This window comes from Oryzias melastigma, linkage group LG16, assembly GCF_002922805.2.
Source record: "Oryzias melastigma strain HK-1 linkage group LG16, ASM292280v2, whole genome shotgun sequence".
Taxonomy (NCBI): Eukaryota; Metazoa; Chordata; class Actinopteri; order Beloniformes; family Adrianichthyidae; genus Oryzias; species Oryzias melastigma.
The window spans coordinates 10,898,120-10,911,109 of record NC_050527.1 but is presented as its reverse complement, the minus strand read 5'-3'; the positions used below and the strand labels follow the sequence as shown (position 1 = coordinate 10,911,109).

The 12,990-nt window shown below is 39.7% G+C and overlaps 2 protein-coding genes and 1 long non-coding RNA gene across 7 annotated transcripts in view; 1 reads left to right on the top strand and 2 right to left on the bottom strand.

The window, feature by feature from the left end:
- Nucleotides 1-2,214, bottom strand: part of LOC112143388 (steroid 21-hydroxylase) — a 5,511-nt gene extending 3,297 nt beyond the window's left edge. The window contains exons 1-8 of one of the 2 annotated variants that reach the window (XM_024267319.2): nt 2,087-2,214; nt 1,812-2,003; nt 1,647-1,736; nt 1,424-1,578; nt 1,232-1,327; nt 924-1,034; nt 766-852; nt 114-197 (exon numbers count right to left, since the gene is read on the bottom strand). In XM_024267319.2, coding sequence (XP_024123087.1) covers nt 114-197; nt 766-852; nt 924-1,034; nt 1,232-1,327; nt 1,424-1,578; nt 1,647-1,736; nt 1,812-2,003; nt 2,087-2,201 — 930 coding nt within the window. In that variant the 5' untranslated portion in view covers nt 2,202-2,214. The remainder of the gene's footprint in view (nt 1-113; nt 198-765; nt 853-923; nt 1,035-1,231; nt 1,328-1,423; nt 1,579-1,646; nt 1,737-1,811; nt 2,004-2,086) is intronic. The other variant, XM_036215751.1, reaches the window with a different exon arrangement.
- Nucleotides 1-12,990, top strand: part of LOC118599779 — a 36,271-nt gene that overhangs the window by 1,453 nt on the left and 21,828 nt on the right. The window contains exon 1 of one of the 2 annotated variants that reach the window (XR_004949278.1): nt 221-424. The exons of the other annotated variant lie outside the window; for it this stretch is intronic. This is a non-coding gene — a long non-coding RNA (uncharacterized LOC118599779). Of the gene's footprint in view, nt 1-220; nt 425-12,990 lie in introns of those variants that run through there. 2 annotated transcript variants of the gene reach the window in all.
- Nucleotides 3,582-11,279, bottom strand: tnxba (tenascin XBa). Of its 3 annotated transcripts, none has more exons than XM_024267317.2 (15): nt 11,084-11,279; nt 8,127-9,898; nt 7,900-8,031; nt 7,230-7,796; nt 6,860-6,982; nt 6,632-6,775; nt 6,421-6,540; nt 6,187-6,342; nt 6,000-6,109; nt 5,689-5,821; nt 4,901-5,052; nt 4,711-4,807; nt 4,449-4,610; nt 4,113-4,276; nt 3,582-4,044 (listed from the first exon to the last, which is right to left on the bottom strand). In XM_024267317.2, the coding sequence occupies exons 2-15, from the start codon at nt 9,766-9,768 to the stop codon at nt 3,949-3,951; spliced, it is 3,798 nt and encodes a 1,265-aa protein (XP_024123085.1). In that variant the 5' UTR covers nt 9,769-9,898; nt 11,084-11,279; the 3' UTR covers nt 3,582-3,948. The 3 variants fall into 3 exon arrangements, with proteins under 3 accessions (XP_024123085.1, XP_024123086.1, XP_036071643.1); XM_024267318.2 differs by having other exon boundaries at nt 7,230-7,793; XM_036215750.1 differs by lacking the exons at nt 7,230-7,796; nt 7,900-8,031; nt 8,127-9,898; nt 11,084-11,279 and having other exon boundaries at nt 6,860-7,102.

Below are 12,990 nucleotides of genomic sequence, written 5' to 3'. Positions count from 1 at the left end.
CAACCGTCGCCATGTGAACGTGGACATCCGTCAACAGCTGGAGAGAAACAAAAGTGTTATTTTTCATCACTTCCTGGCCATCATGTCTTCTGCTAATAAGTTGATGTACAAACCTTTCCTTCTTTCGAGTTCTCGTGTTTATCAAGAGCTTGGAGAAGGAATCCTGTTATGGAGCCTTCACTTTTATGGCCTTGCAACTGAACAGATAGAACAAAACAGTAACCCAATATGACCCCTATCTCTTTAGCATGATCCGAACTTTTTATAAAAACCCAAACTTGGTTCACAATTTCTGCCCTGTAGTTCATCATCACTCCACTAGGAGGAGTGGAGGGCCATTTTCTGCTCACTTCAAAATGGCTGCCTCCGGGAAAACTTCTGTCCTTTTGGTGGGAACATTTTTGCTAATTTTCAAAACTTTATGGTGAGAACAACTCAACTATTCCATTCATTTTTTTATGTCTACTTGATGTGTTGAACAAGTGCAAATTTAGCTGATTAATGGATCGTTTAAAACTGTGGGTAATAAGAAACTTTATCCTGAAAATTTATTATTTTTGTGTCTTAACATTATTTTGAGCAAACATTTATCAAATTAACCACATTTGATACTGTTTATTTCTTATAAAAAATAATATGACTTTTTTTGTGGTTTTCTTTAAAGGTTTTTAAGCATTTTAATTAAAAAATCGAATCTCAGCTAATCCTTTGACAAAATGGGCTTCACAGGGTTATTCTATACAGATCACATTTTTGGTGACTCACCTTATAATCATCAAGGTGTTGTTTAATAATTTCATCTCTCCTGGCCACTTCTTTAAGAAGACGAGCAAATACAGGATTGGGGAATTTCTTTAAAAGAACAAATGATCACTGTTATTGGGTTTGGTAAAATAGCACAGTAGTGACGTGTTATTACTGACTCTCAGCAGTGGGAAGGAATCCAAAGCAGAAATCCAAGAGGACCCCCACAGAGACACGATCTCATTCAGACAGCTGTGCAGCTGCTGCAGTTCTAATGAGCTCTTGTCGTACTAAAGAAAAGATGAAAGGCTGAATCACAACCAGACGGCACATCGTGTTCACCTTTATGCAGTACAGATGTCCAAATAGGCAAAGCAAACAGTGACTTTGGCCAGTCCTCCAACACAAACACACTGCTAGGCACTGTTGTGATGCAACAGCTCTTGGATGTTGGTTAAAAATCAAATCCTGGAGAAATGATACTCACTTCTTTCCCGAAGGCCAAAGTGGTGATGACATTGCTGGCTGCCACAGTGAAGTCTTCAGAGAGATCCACAGGGCTGCTGTGGTAGCCCATCAGAACCTAACCGGTAAAACAAGCTGCACCTTATCTGTTTGTGTGGTTACATTGGAAATCCCCCAACATTAGCTTGTTGGAAGAGCTCCCCGTGTTCTGTACCTCTCTCAGATGCAGAGCCTGCCGCTCGATCACACCGTGTAGAGACTGCTGGCAGCAGCGCTGCAGAGCGCCGTGGACGAGGCGTCGATGTGCCCTCCACTTCTCAGTGTAATCCCCAAGAGAAATGTTCTGTCCTCCCCCGGATACAATATCACCTGATAGACGAGAAGAGGTTCTGACTGCAATCAGGATTAATAGAAAATGAGTCCAAAAGAGTTTTCACCAGTGTATGAAATTGGCCTCCCAGCAAAGTCCGACCATTTCTTCACCAAAGCTTCCCTTATCAGTTCCCCACTATTAAGCACCACCATGGCTAAAAGAAAACATAATTTCAATTACCATGAATCAACATCATAGGATTGTACATAACCCAGAAATAGACGATTACTTGTGTTTCCACATTTGAGGCGGTAAATGCTTCCATAGCGTTGGGCGAGGCTAGTCAGCTGAATTGGTAGGTGGTCGTGCATCAGCTCCATCATATTCCCAATCAAGAAGTGGCCCGGAGGGCCAGGAAGTGATGGAGGTGGAGAGCAAAAAAAGAACTGATACAAACCCTGCAGAGCTCCAGCTCCTGCTCCTATGTGGAGTAAGGAAATGAGTTAAAAAGATCCACCCAGAGATTTTACATGTTAATAAGCTGATGTTTAATATCAGACATACCTGTTCTTTCGCCTCCTTGTTGACATTTTTTTCTTTGACAAGAAATCAACAACAACAACAACAGAACAAGCAAGAGCACAGCCCCAGCACTGACCGCTGACATTTCTGAAGCCATTCTATGTTGTGGTCCTGGCACCCCGCTTCAGAAAGCGGACCGGCTCGCTGCTCCTCAGCTTTATAGTCGTCACATTCCCTCAGTTTGATGTGGTGTTTCCACAAAAATCAAGGATGTCAAAATATTTTCAAGTCACCAAATCTAGATGACTGTAATCCACATGGAAACATCCAGAGTGATAAACACAGCAGAGGTTCGTTGAAGGACACAATAATACTCATGTCCACATAAACAGCAGTCTTGCAGGTATTTTTTCCACAGAGGTTTTTTTTATTTTGATATGGGCTGTGCAGTGGTGTAGTGATTGGCACTTTCTCTTCAGAGCGAGAAGGTCCTAGTTTGAATCCCTCTTTGGAGCTTTCTGTGTTGAGTCTGCATGTTCTTGTGGGTTTCTTCCTCCCACAGTCCAATAATAAGCTGAATCTGAGTTTTTGTGATTTTGTGCCCCTGCAACATATTGATGACCTGTTCAGAGTGTGCCCCGCTTTCACCCAACAGTACTTAGGATAGGCTCCAGCAGCCCTGTGACCCCAAAAGGCACAGAGCAGGTTTGGAATATGGATGGAATTGACACTTCCACTTTCTTTTGACAGTGTTTCTACACATGGGCTGAATTGTGCAGTAGAGGTTAGCAAGAGGCCCCTTGTTCAAACCACAGAGTTTGCATGTTCTCCTCGTGCTTGTGTGGATTTTCTTTAGGCACTTTGGTTTCCTCATATCCAGAGATGTTGTGTTATAGGTTCATTAATGACTAAAAATTGACCCCAGTTGTGAATGTGAGAGTTTGTGATTGATTGGTCCTGCAACAGAATGGGGATCTATCCAGGGTGTACCCAGTGACTGTATATATAGAACTGGACTGAGCGGCTGTGACGTCACCCATCGAGAATGCCAATTCAGTTGCCATTTTTTTGTGATAGAGATGTCGTCATTTGGAGTCAGATGACAGCGATTGGTCCGGGTCAGTCTGGGTCACGTTTTTAGACCAACTACTGTCACCAATCACGAGTAAGCTTGTTCAAAGTCCACACCCCTTTCACTTAAAGCTGTCAAAGCTGGGAGGAGCTGTCAATCAAATGTTCGAGGTGGGGCTAGCGGGCACCACATGTTTTTAATGAGGCATCTGATTGGTCAGTTACTAGCTTGAATGACTTGCAATAAAGAAAAAAATTATTAAAAAAATAGGATTAGCTTCTTGATGCAAGCAGGTACTTCCTATTTGGAATGTGAGGAGGGAGGGGTCACTCAGTCTTGTTCTCTATACACTCAATGGGTGTACCCCACCTTCACCCAATAGTGGCTGGGATAGGCTCCAGCAGCACCATAACCCCAGAAGGAATTTCAGAAATTGAATGGCGTTTTACACAAATAACACAAAGAGACCCACATTAGCCTGATTTATTTCCATGCAGTAAGACAGTGCATATTTAGTTACAGCAGTAGTGGGCTGTCAAACCATATTGGTGAAAAAAAAACATTGAAATATTTCAAAGTAAAATAGAAAACACATATAAAACTGCACTGACATTGGTTTCCACTTCATTGGTACATCTAGCAGAAGCACAGACAAAAAAAAAAACAAAAAAAAAAAACATTGAACTAAAGAGGACAGGTGCAGGTTCAGCCAACAGATTCACTGCATGGACTTTTAGATGGACAGATACATGCAGCAGCTTTGAAATATTACATTTCTGAAGCTCTGGCTGTCTTGCAGATCGGGGACTGTCTGCTGGTAGAGAGGGACTTTTTAGCCATGAGTTGCAGAGAACAAGGAGGGTCTGAACTTCATCTCAGTGAAAGGAATAGAGGAGTCTTTGCCTTTCCAGTCTATCCAAACGATTCCCTGCAACGGAAGAGGGAGTTTAGTGCTGTGTGAGCAATGCTTTTTTCATTATAAGTAAAAGGAAATACCTGATTTTTGGTGTGAGAGCCGTAAAGGCCGTTTAGATTGGCCCTATAGCAGTTTTTGTACCACCAGCCGCCCATGTAAAGCTTGGCACAATGGTTTTCCAGGCGATCGGGGTCCTTGTCTCGGGTGGAAAATGGTCGGCCGCTGTGTAACTTCATTGAGTTGCCTGAAAGAGAAATCCACTTGCACTGAAATGCAAATCTTCAAGCGTTTGTTGGGCATGCTCAGAATTTTGCAACAAGAAAAGCTATACAATTGTTTATAGCAGTTTAAGCTCCTGTCATTGTTGTTTGTTCTAATTATATACATATAACTGCAAATATTGTGTTTAAAGGCACCTGCTGTTCCTGTGTATCCAGACACAGTAAGAGTGTAGTTCCTCTCTTCTGAAGCCACAGAGAAGTTGGTATAGTGAGCATACGCTGTGTCATTTCCTGATTGCAAATCCACTCGCAGACTCACAGGCCCAACACTGGTCAGGTTGTGCAGGAGCTCATTACCTGGCCACAGCAAGGAGTAGAGATTAGTTTAAGCTGATAGAGTTAAAACAACATTGATCTAGATGCACTTATCAAAGAAAAGAGCTTCTTCTGAAAATACCGAGCCAGAATTCTTCACTTAGATTTCCAAACCCCACACTGTATTCATGCCAGGTTCTGTAAAAATCCGTTTTTCCATTCATCCTTCTCTGGAAGACCTACAAAAAACACAGGCTCAGCTGTGAAACTTTTTTTTTTTTTTTTTAATGCTGGTCTGGTTTAAGGTGTGAAAGACACAAGCAGCCTGTTACCGTCCAACCACCTCCATCGGCCTCCATGTCACAGTATACTCTGACTGCCTCTCCCTCTTTCCCTCCTGGGTAAATGTCTACTTCTCCAGACTCTGAAGCTCCATTCAACAGCTCTTGTGCGCAATCCATGGGAAAAGGGAACCGCAGTTTTCCTGCGTGGTGAAGAGAAATGTTGAATGCAACATTGATGTTTGAAATACATAAATGAGATGTTGAAGATAAAATTACATATTCAAACTCGTTTGTTTTTGGGATAATTCATAATTTAAAAGATATACCGAGGAACAAAGTCCAGCATCACCACTGTTATACAGATTGCAGAGCACCATCTAAAACCTCATATAGGTAAAATTTTAGGTACAGAAACCTGTCCCATGTACTTGTGGAGAGTTTTTTTGGGACAGATTACAGGAGATGCGGTCAAAAACGATCTAAATTCAAATTAGCAATGGGTTGGTGGAAGCCTAGTGCCAGGATCCAGTACCTGCGAGGATCTTTTCTAGGAAACAAATTCTTTGAATTTAGATTAAGCTCAAACAGAGGATATTGAATGGATGTATTTATTCTAAATTAACATATATTTAACCAGATAAAAGCCCATTAAGATCAACATCTCCATTTAGACTGTTAACACCGGAGCTGTAACTCTTCCACTGTTTACACAACTTACGTAATTTCATTTGATTCTGAAATGTAACAATTTCCAACTGTTTTCATCGACAGAAACGTTTTTGACAAAAATTGCAAAATAAATATTGAAAATAATTTAAAGAGATGGACAACAATACCTGTGACGAACTCTGAGGTAAATATAGATGTGTAGTGTCCATTTTTCTCCCCTTGTACAACAACGGTGTATCGTGACATAGGGAACAGGCCTGTCAGCTTATATTCATTGGCAGTAGGTGGCAGGATCACCTCCTATCACAAACACAATCCTTTAGTACCTTTGTGTTTTGTAAATAGACAAGGTAAGAGTTTCACAACCCTGATCTCCATTGTCAGAAGTCTTTTAGCTGCCCTGAGCATCATAGCATGAACCAGGGTTGGAGAACACTGTTTTAGGTATGGTATGTCAAAGATGAGGGATCATGAACACCTTTTTCTCTTTTCCTGGAACTTCATAGATCACTCTGTAGCTCTTATAAACAGTGGGCGTTTTCCAGGCAATAACCGCAGAGCGAGGCCCAACTTCACTGGGTTTAACCACTGAGAAAGAAGACATACCTTATGGGTGAAATCATCAAACGTGACTCTAGATCTTGTTTAATATAATAGAGGCTTACCATTTGCAGTAGTAAAAGATGTTGAGATGGTTGTACTCTTCAGACTGTCTTTTTGGCTCAGCATTTTGATGGTATAAACAGTGTCTTTCTGTAGACCTTTCAGTTGATGCTCCACTGAGGTTCCAGACAGCATAACTGTTACCGTCACATTAGGAGCTGTGGTCAAGAATATAAAATCAAGGATTATTTCATTAGCCATCAGCACTTGGTGAAAAATGATCTGAGGACACTCACTCTTTGAGGACTCATAGCTGATGATGAAGCGGTCAACTTTCCCAAGACTGGGAGTCCACCGTAACAAAGCTCTATTATGGGTCACGTTGGTGACTTGAAGATGTTTTGGAGGTGCAGGGACTGCAAACAAGAGATAATCCACTAGACATTCTTCTCATTGTTTCTTAAAGTAAATCCATGTAAATAAATATGATCCTCTCTGTGAATTTACCAGTGGTTATAATGGATGTGAGTTCATCACTCTGGGCTGTGCCTTTAGTCGCAGTAATGCTGATCATATAAGACGATCCAGGAGACAACTTAGACAGAACTACGTGAGACTGTTTGGATCCCAGTGTCACAAATCGACTTGCTCCTGAAAAGGAAAAGCATTTTGAAATGATTATTCTGCTCTGGTAAGAACAAACTGTATAATCTAAATGTAAAAGTTTGAACAAACCTGACACAATGTTGATGTACGTAATTCTGAAGCCTGTAAATGTTGTCTTTGGTTTAACCCAGGAAACACCAACAGAAGATTCAGTGACATTACTAAAAAGCATCCGTGTTGGGGGCTCAGGACCTGTCAGAAGAAAACAAGCCAAATGTTTTATTGAGATTTTCTATCTTTATTTTTTCACATCTCTTTGCTTTGTTGGGTTATTTTTGGAAAGTCATACAACAAGGCCTGCCTTGGTACAAAAGCGTAGAACTATTTATTCTACAATAGGTGAAACAACGTAAACTGGAGCACAAACATTAAACATGCTTTGGTACAATAAGGATTGTCTAAAACAAGTATGCCCAACATATGCCATTGTTCTAATTACCTGTAGTTGCGGTCACTCTGTGAGTTTTTGATCGACTGTTTTCTGCCGTGCCAAAAACTTGCAGGACATAGAGAGTGTTTGCCTGAAGATTGGTAATCTCCACAGAGCGTGAATCACCTGGTACCATCACAGAGGTCCTCTTAGCTCCAACTTTTCCAGAGAACAGAGTTGTGCTTTCATTTTCCACTGCAGTGGTGTTCCTCGCAGTAGAGCTTATGTCCTGTTCTTCAACTCTCAGGGGTTCATTTTTGTCACCATCTGACTGTAGCTCTCGTTTGGTCACTGTAAATTTTTTGAACATCCCTTGTGGAGCTAACCATGTGACCGTGAGGCTGTGGGAGGAGATGTTTGCCACCTTCACCGACCCTAATCCTCCTCTCTTCCTGGTCACTGTCTCACGAATTGCTGTTTTGTTCAAGGCGGTATTGTCTGGCGCTGGAGAACTGGATGCATTTGTAGTGTTCTTTGTTTCCGTTGTAACAGACTTCGTCTCATTGTGATGTATCTCATTATCTCGAGGTTCGTCTTTTGGGTGGTCAGAATTAGGGAATTTGTTTGCAGGTCCTTCTTGGTCATTAAATTAAAAAAAAAAACATTTTAAGTTATATGAGACAGAATAAAACTAAAATCAGCACCACTTGTTATAACAACAAAGGAAATGTGTACTTACTTGTATTACAATCTACCCCTTGTTTACACTTACTGCAGTCTTCACCCATGAACCCCTGCTGGCAGATACAGCTCCCCTTTTCACACCTTCCATTTCCACTACAATTATTTGGACATTTAGTAGAACATGGACCTAGATGGTCAGAAAAAATGCAAAATTAAAAACCAGGAGATAAGATGATAGATAAGATAAGATGTCAGATTGAAAAAATGGTGAAGAAGACGTACATTGTTCTTTTAGGAAGGACATCTCTTTTTCTAGTCGGGCTACTCGTTCTATCAAGGCATCCAACTTGGCGTCATGCCCCTCAGTGCAGCCCCCCGGCAGCAAGCTTATCTTATGGGTCACCACCAGTGGAGTGCCAGCTGACAGCTTCACTTCATGGTCCTTGTTGTTACTTGAGTCACACCCATTACAGATGACCACCGTGACTGGTTGGGAATCGGTTGGTTGTTTTTTGGTGACGGTACTTGGAACCTCAATTGAAGTTTTATTTAATGCTTTTACTTTCGAATTGTCTTTTGCTTGAGGCTTTGTGACAGCAGGGGTGTCATTGACCTGGGGATTGGTAGAATCAGTCTGATTGTTGCCTTTGGATATTTTAGCATTGGTCTTTGTGGGCAGAACAGTTTGAGTAGAGTTGTCTTTGCTATTCTTTTGACCAGGTTTATTTAAAACTGGGGGATTGTCTGATTGCTGAAGCTTGTTTGATTTATCAGACTGAGTTGAAGGAGATTTTGTAGAAATTGGCAGAACACTTTGAATTGTCTCATTTCTGATAGCCTTGCTATGGGTGGGTGAAGCAGATTCAGTACTTTCTGTATGATTGTTCGACTGATGAAGTATGGTTTTCATAGGTTTATCAGATGGAGTTGAAGGAGATTTTTTGGAACTTGACGGAACATTTTGAGTTGTCTCGTTTTTGACAGCCTTGTGGTGAGCGGGCAAAGCAGATTCAGTAACTGCTGTGTGATTGTCCGGTTGCTGGGATTTAGTTCTGGAAAGTTTTGTGATCTTGACAAGAGTAGTACTTCTGGTTTTTGATGAAACAGGCTCCGCCGCTGCTGTCTTGCTGCCATGGGATGAATGAGATTCATCTACATCTGTTTGGTTTTTTGATGGTGGAGGTTTATGTGTCATGACTTTGACGCTGTGAGATTTTTTGGGTGGTGAAGGAATTGTCTTATTCGTGTTATGACTTGATAAAAGAGGTACATTTGAAGCTGGAGGGTTGACTGTTTGCTTTGGTTTGTTTCTGGTGATTTTTTCCGTGCGGACTGAATGAGACTCAGTTGATGATGATGATGATGAGGCATTTTGGATAGCTTCATCCTTTGATGTCTTCCCATGATTTGATACAGTTGGGACTGTGGAATTGACAGATTGCTGGGGTTTGTGTGTGGACAACTGAGCATTGTGGGCTAATGTAGACTTCATAGGTGTTGACTGAACACTTGTTGCTCCATTGGAACTAAGCTTCCCCTTTCTACCCTTAGCATCATGAGTCAAGGTCAACTCTTCTTTTAAATGCTTCCCTTTGTTGGAGACAGCTCTATTCGTCTTTGGATTTTTCGCTGTCACTGATGGAGCATCTGTAGTTCTGGATCTACTTTTGCTAGCCTCAGTAGTGTTGTCTTGTTGAGGTTTTAGTTTGGTGGCTGAAGTGAGTAAAATGGTCTCATTGACTGTGTTTGGTTTGGGGGTGGGGTGAAAGATCTGAGTTGAAGCTGGGATTTTTGGTTTGGAAGGGTTGAGAGCTTCACGGAGTTTAGTTGCGTTTCGTTCTGCTGCGTCTCTCTTCAAGTTGGTTGTGGTTTCAGAAGAGGCAAGTGGGGTTAGAAGGAAAACAAGTCCTAGAGCAAATAACATTTTGAATCAGAAGCTGTGACCAGCTGTAACAGCGTTTTTGATGGACTTGTATGCAGCCAAAAAAAGATAACTCCCTCCTTTGTACTCCTGGAAAAAGTTGTCGGGGGAGGTGGACTTTACCAAGTATTTCCTGGAGATTTAAAAAAAAAATCTCAGTTATTTGTTTAATAAAGGAAATCCCATAACAAGTTAATTTAGAACTTAACTGTGTCAGGGCAAAATACCTCTCTTTCAGCATTGATCAGCTCATATTAACAGAGTTTCCATTCATACCTCTTGGATAGAGTAAGTACTCAAGGCTGATTTTGCACCAGTTCTTAGATTGGTGTCTCGTGCTGAAGCTTTGCTACATTTTGCCACAAATTGCAACAATTTAAACAGATTTCCATTGTGGCTTGCATGCTCAGCATCTTCAACCACAAATGTTTTGTTTTTAAAATAACTATTTTAAAGTAATAAGCTGCATTTAGTTCTCTGAATGGAACTGAAACAGCTTTACTTAAAAAAAAATATTAATATTGTTACAAATTTCTTAAGTAAAAAAAAAAATTGCACTCAATTTGAAGTTTTAAATTTTTACCAAAAGGTTGTTGGAAAACATGTTTCAGAAATACAACTGCAGGAAAAAATATGTGAACCCTTTGGTGCCTGATCTGGAACAGTTTATGCATAAACTGGACGTACGATTGTGTTCAATAAAAACATGTAAACATAAATTGGTGTGAAGTAAGCAGGCATTGTTATTCTCCATCATTGTGATTTAGATTGAGATATTAAAAAAAAATCACCTGTCCATTTTGTACAAAAATTGAGGTCCCCCCAAAGGGTTCACATACTTTCCTTTGCAACTGTAAATTTTGCCAGATTTAGCCAAAATTGTAAATAAATAAATAAATAAAAAGTGATTACTTGAAACACAAATCTAGTAGTTGAATTGAGCACATAGCTTAAATCTTCTTTGCTGAACAAGATATATGATAAAATAAACATATAAACAGATACATAGATAAACCTGCTAAATAATTCTAACTGAAAACATTGAATATATTGGATAATATAGTAATTTATCATTTATAGTTGTATATTATATGGAACACTATGTTGCAGGGCACACAGAATGAACAAACATTTCCCTTAAAGTAGAAATAAATATTGAGATATATAAATTTTCATAAGCATGCTTATGGATAATTATTCAACGCTCCAGAAAATTAACAAACTTGATAAGAAATGAATAAATAATAGTAAATTGCACAATTACATTTACTTTGGCTGCAGTTCTACCACAATTTAAAGCAGAAAAACTGGAACTTACCTGATAAATTTGGGCTCTCGCTCCAGATGATCAGGAAAACCTATTTAGCTATAATTTGGATGTGAAGAGGTGGGAGAAACGACTGGAAAGACAGAGTGAGGAAGACTGTTCTTCCATACTGACACTCCCCTGTACACACACATTTTATATGTACACACTCACACATACCACCCTTACCACACCTCACGGCTGCAGGCTCCCCAATCATGATGGGAAGTGTTTGAGTTGGACTTACAGAAAATTTAGCATTTTGTACATAAAAACATGTCAGGTCTGGTCAAAGCTTAAAAAAACACGATGGACACTAATTTTCCGTGGAATTCAGAAACTGATCTGACATAAACTTTTTCGCTTGAGACATTCTAGAAGCAAAACTTACAAATTCTGAAACACAAAGTCTTCATTCTGTTTGACTCATTTTGGGCTCAGATCTCAATCAATACACAATAAATACATTTTTTACGAGTTAAAAATCAATACATGATTAATAGTTATATACAATTTTAGTCCAAAAATCTTGATCTAACTCAAATATGTTGGTTCACACTATAAGTATTCACTTGCTCTCTCTGTGGAACAGAATCCTCTCGACATATGAATCAGCAGTTTGTTTAAAGTAATGACATGTAACTACCTGGGAGTTATGTAAGTAACCAAATAACCACCAGATTTAAGGAGGGCTTTGTGCGTGCACTGCATCCTTGGCTGAGTGGCCACCCACCATCCCTCCTTTTGTTAACCACATGAAGGCGTGTATGCTGCCCTGGAGCTCAGGGCAAACAAGCCTTGAAGATAACATTTCCCACATGAACCTCTATCTACGTATCTGTCCATCTGTGGGTGCAGAGCTCACCGGAACTCTCACGGGACCAAAGTAGTGAAAAGGTCCACTTGAAAAAAAGAGTCTTGGCTCACTTGCAAGTGAACCCTGGTGCAGTTCAACCAAAGCAGGCATTAAGACCAGAAATTAAGCCTATAAATTGTGTTGCTGCTCTGATGACTTGGGGAAAAAGAATTTAACATATTGAAGAAGCTAAATTAATATAAAAGTAGTCAATTATCTCAGGGATAAATATGGTGTTATGAGAATGCGCAGACACTTGTTGGGTTATTGCTTTATTTCTTAGCCTTGACTGATCTTGTTTCATGTGATACTGAGCCTCAATAGATCACTTCTGCATTATTCCAGGCACTCGAGTCCCCTTTTTGTGCTCTTAGTATATGGCAACCTAATTAGGGTGTAAAATTGATCAGTATTTCCACTCATTGTGGTGCCAAATCTGTGGGACTATTTCTGATTTGAGGATTAGAGTTTTTTTTTTTAGTATGAATTGGTTTATTTCAAGCAATAAAAACAAAAATACTAAAAAAGACAAGATATATATATATACATCTATACATAATCAGTCTCGACTTGATTGAAAATATACCAATTAAATGTAAAAGATATATATAAGTCTACATACATATGTAAATTATCCCATTATAATTATCCTTCATCCTCCATCTATCCAAAGTTACCCAGACTTCCCTGTCCCCGGTCACTTCCTCCAACTCCTCTGGGGGGATCCTGAGACGTTTCCACATCAGGGACATATTTGTACTGATACATACAATATACACCCCACTGAATCAATTAAGTGTGAAGTTTGTCAAAAATAGTTTAATTTATTGCTTGGAACAAGATTACTGTTCTTGTTGCAATTTAGCCTCAAATATCCTGCAAAAGATTGGAACTATTTCGATTTTTTTGTTCAGATTTTCTGTTTAAATTTTAATAAAAGGGGGAAAATGGGATGATGTCAGTTGATTTGCAACCATTAAATTATTTTTCTATTTTTTTTCTGAATTTGTCTACTAAAATAAAATAAATAATAGGGACAGAAAAAAAATATTAGAACTGGGTG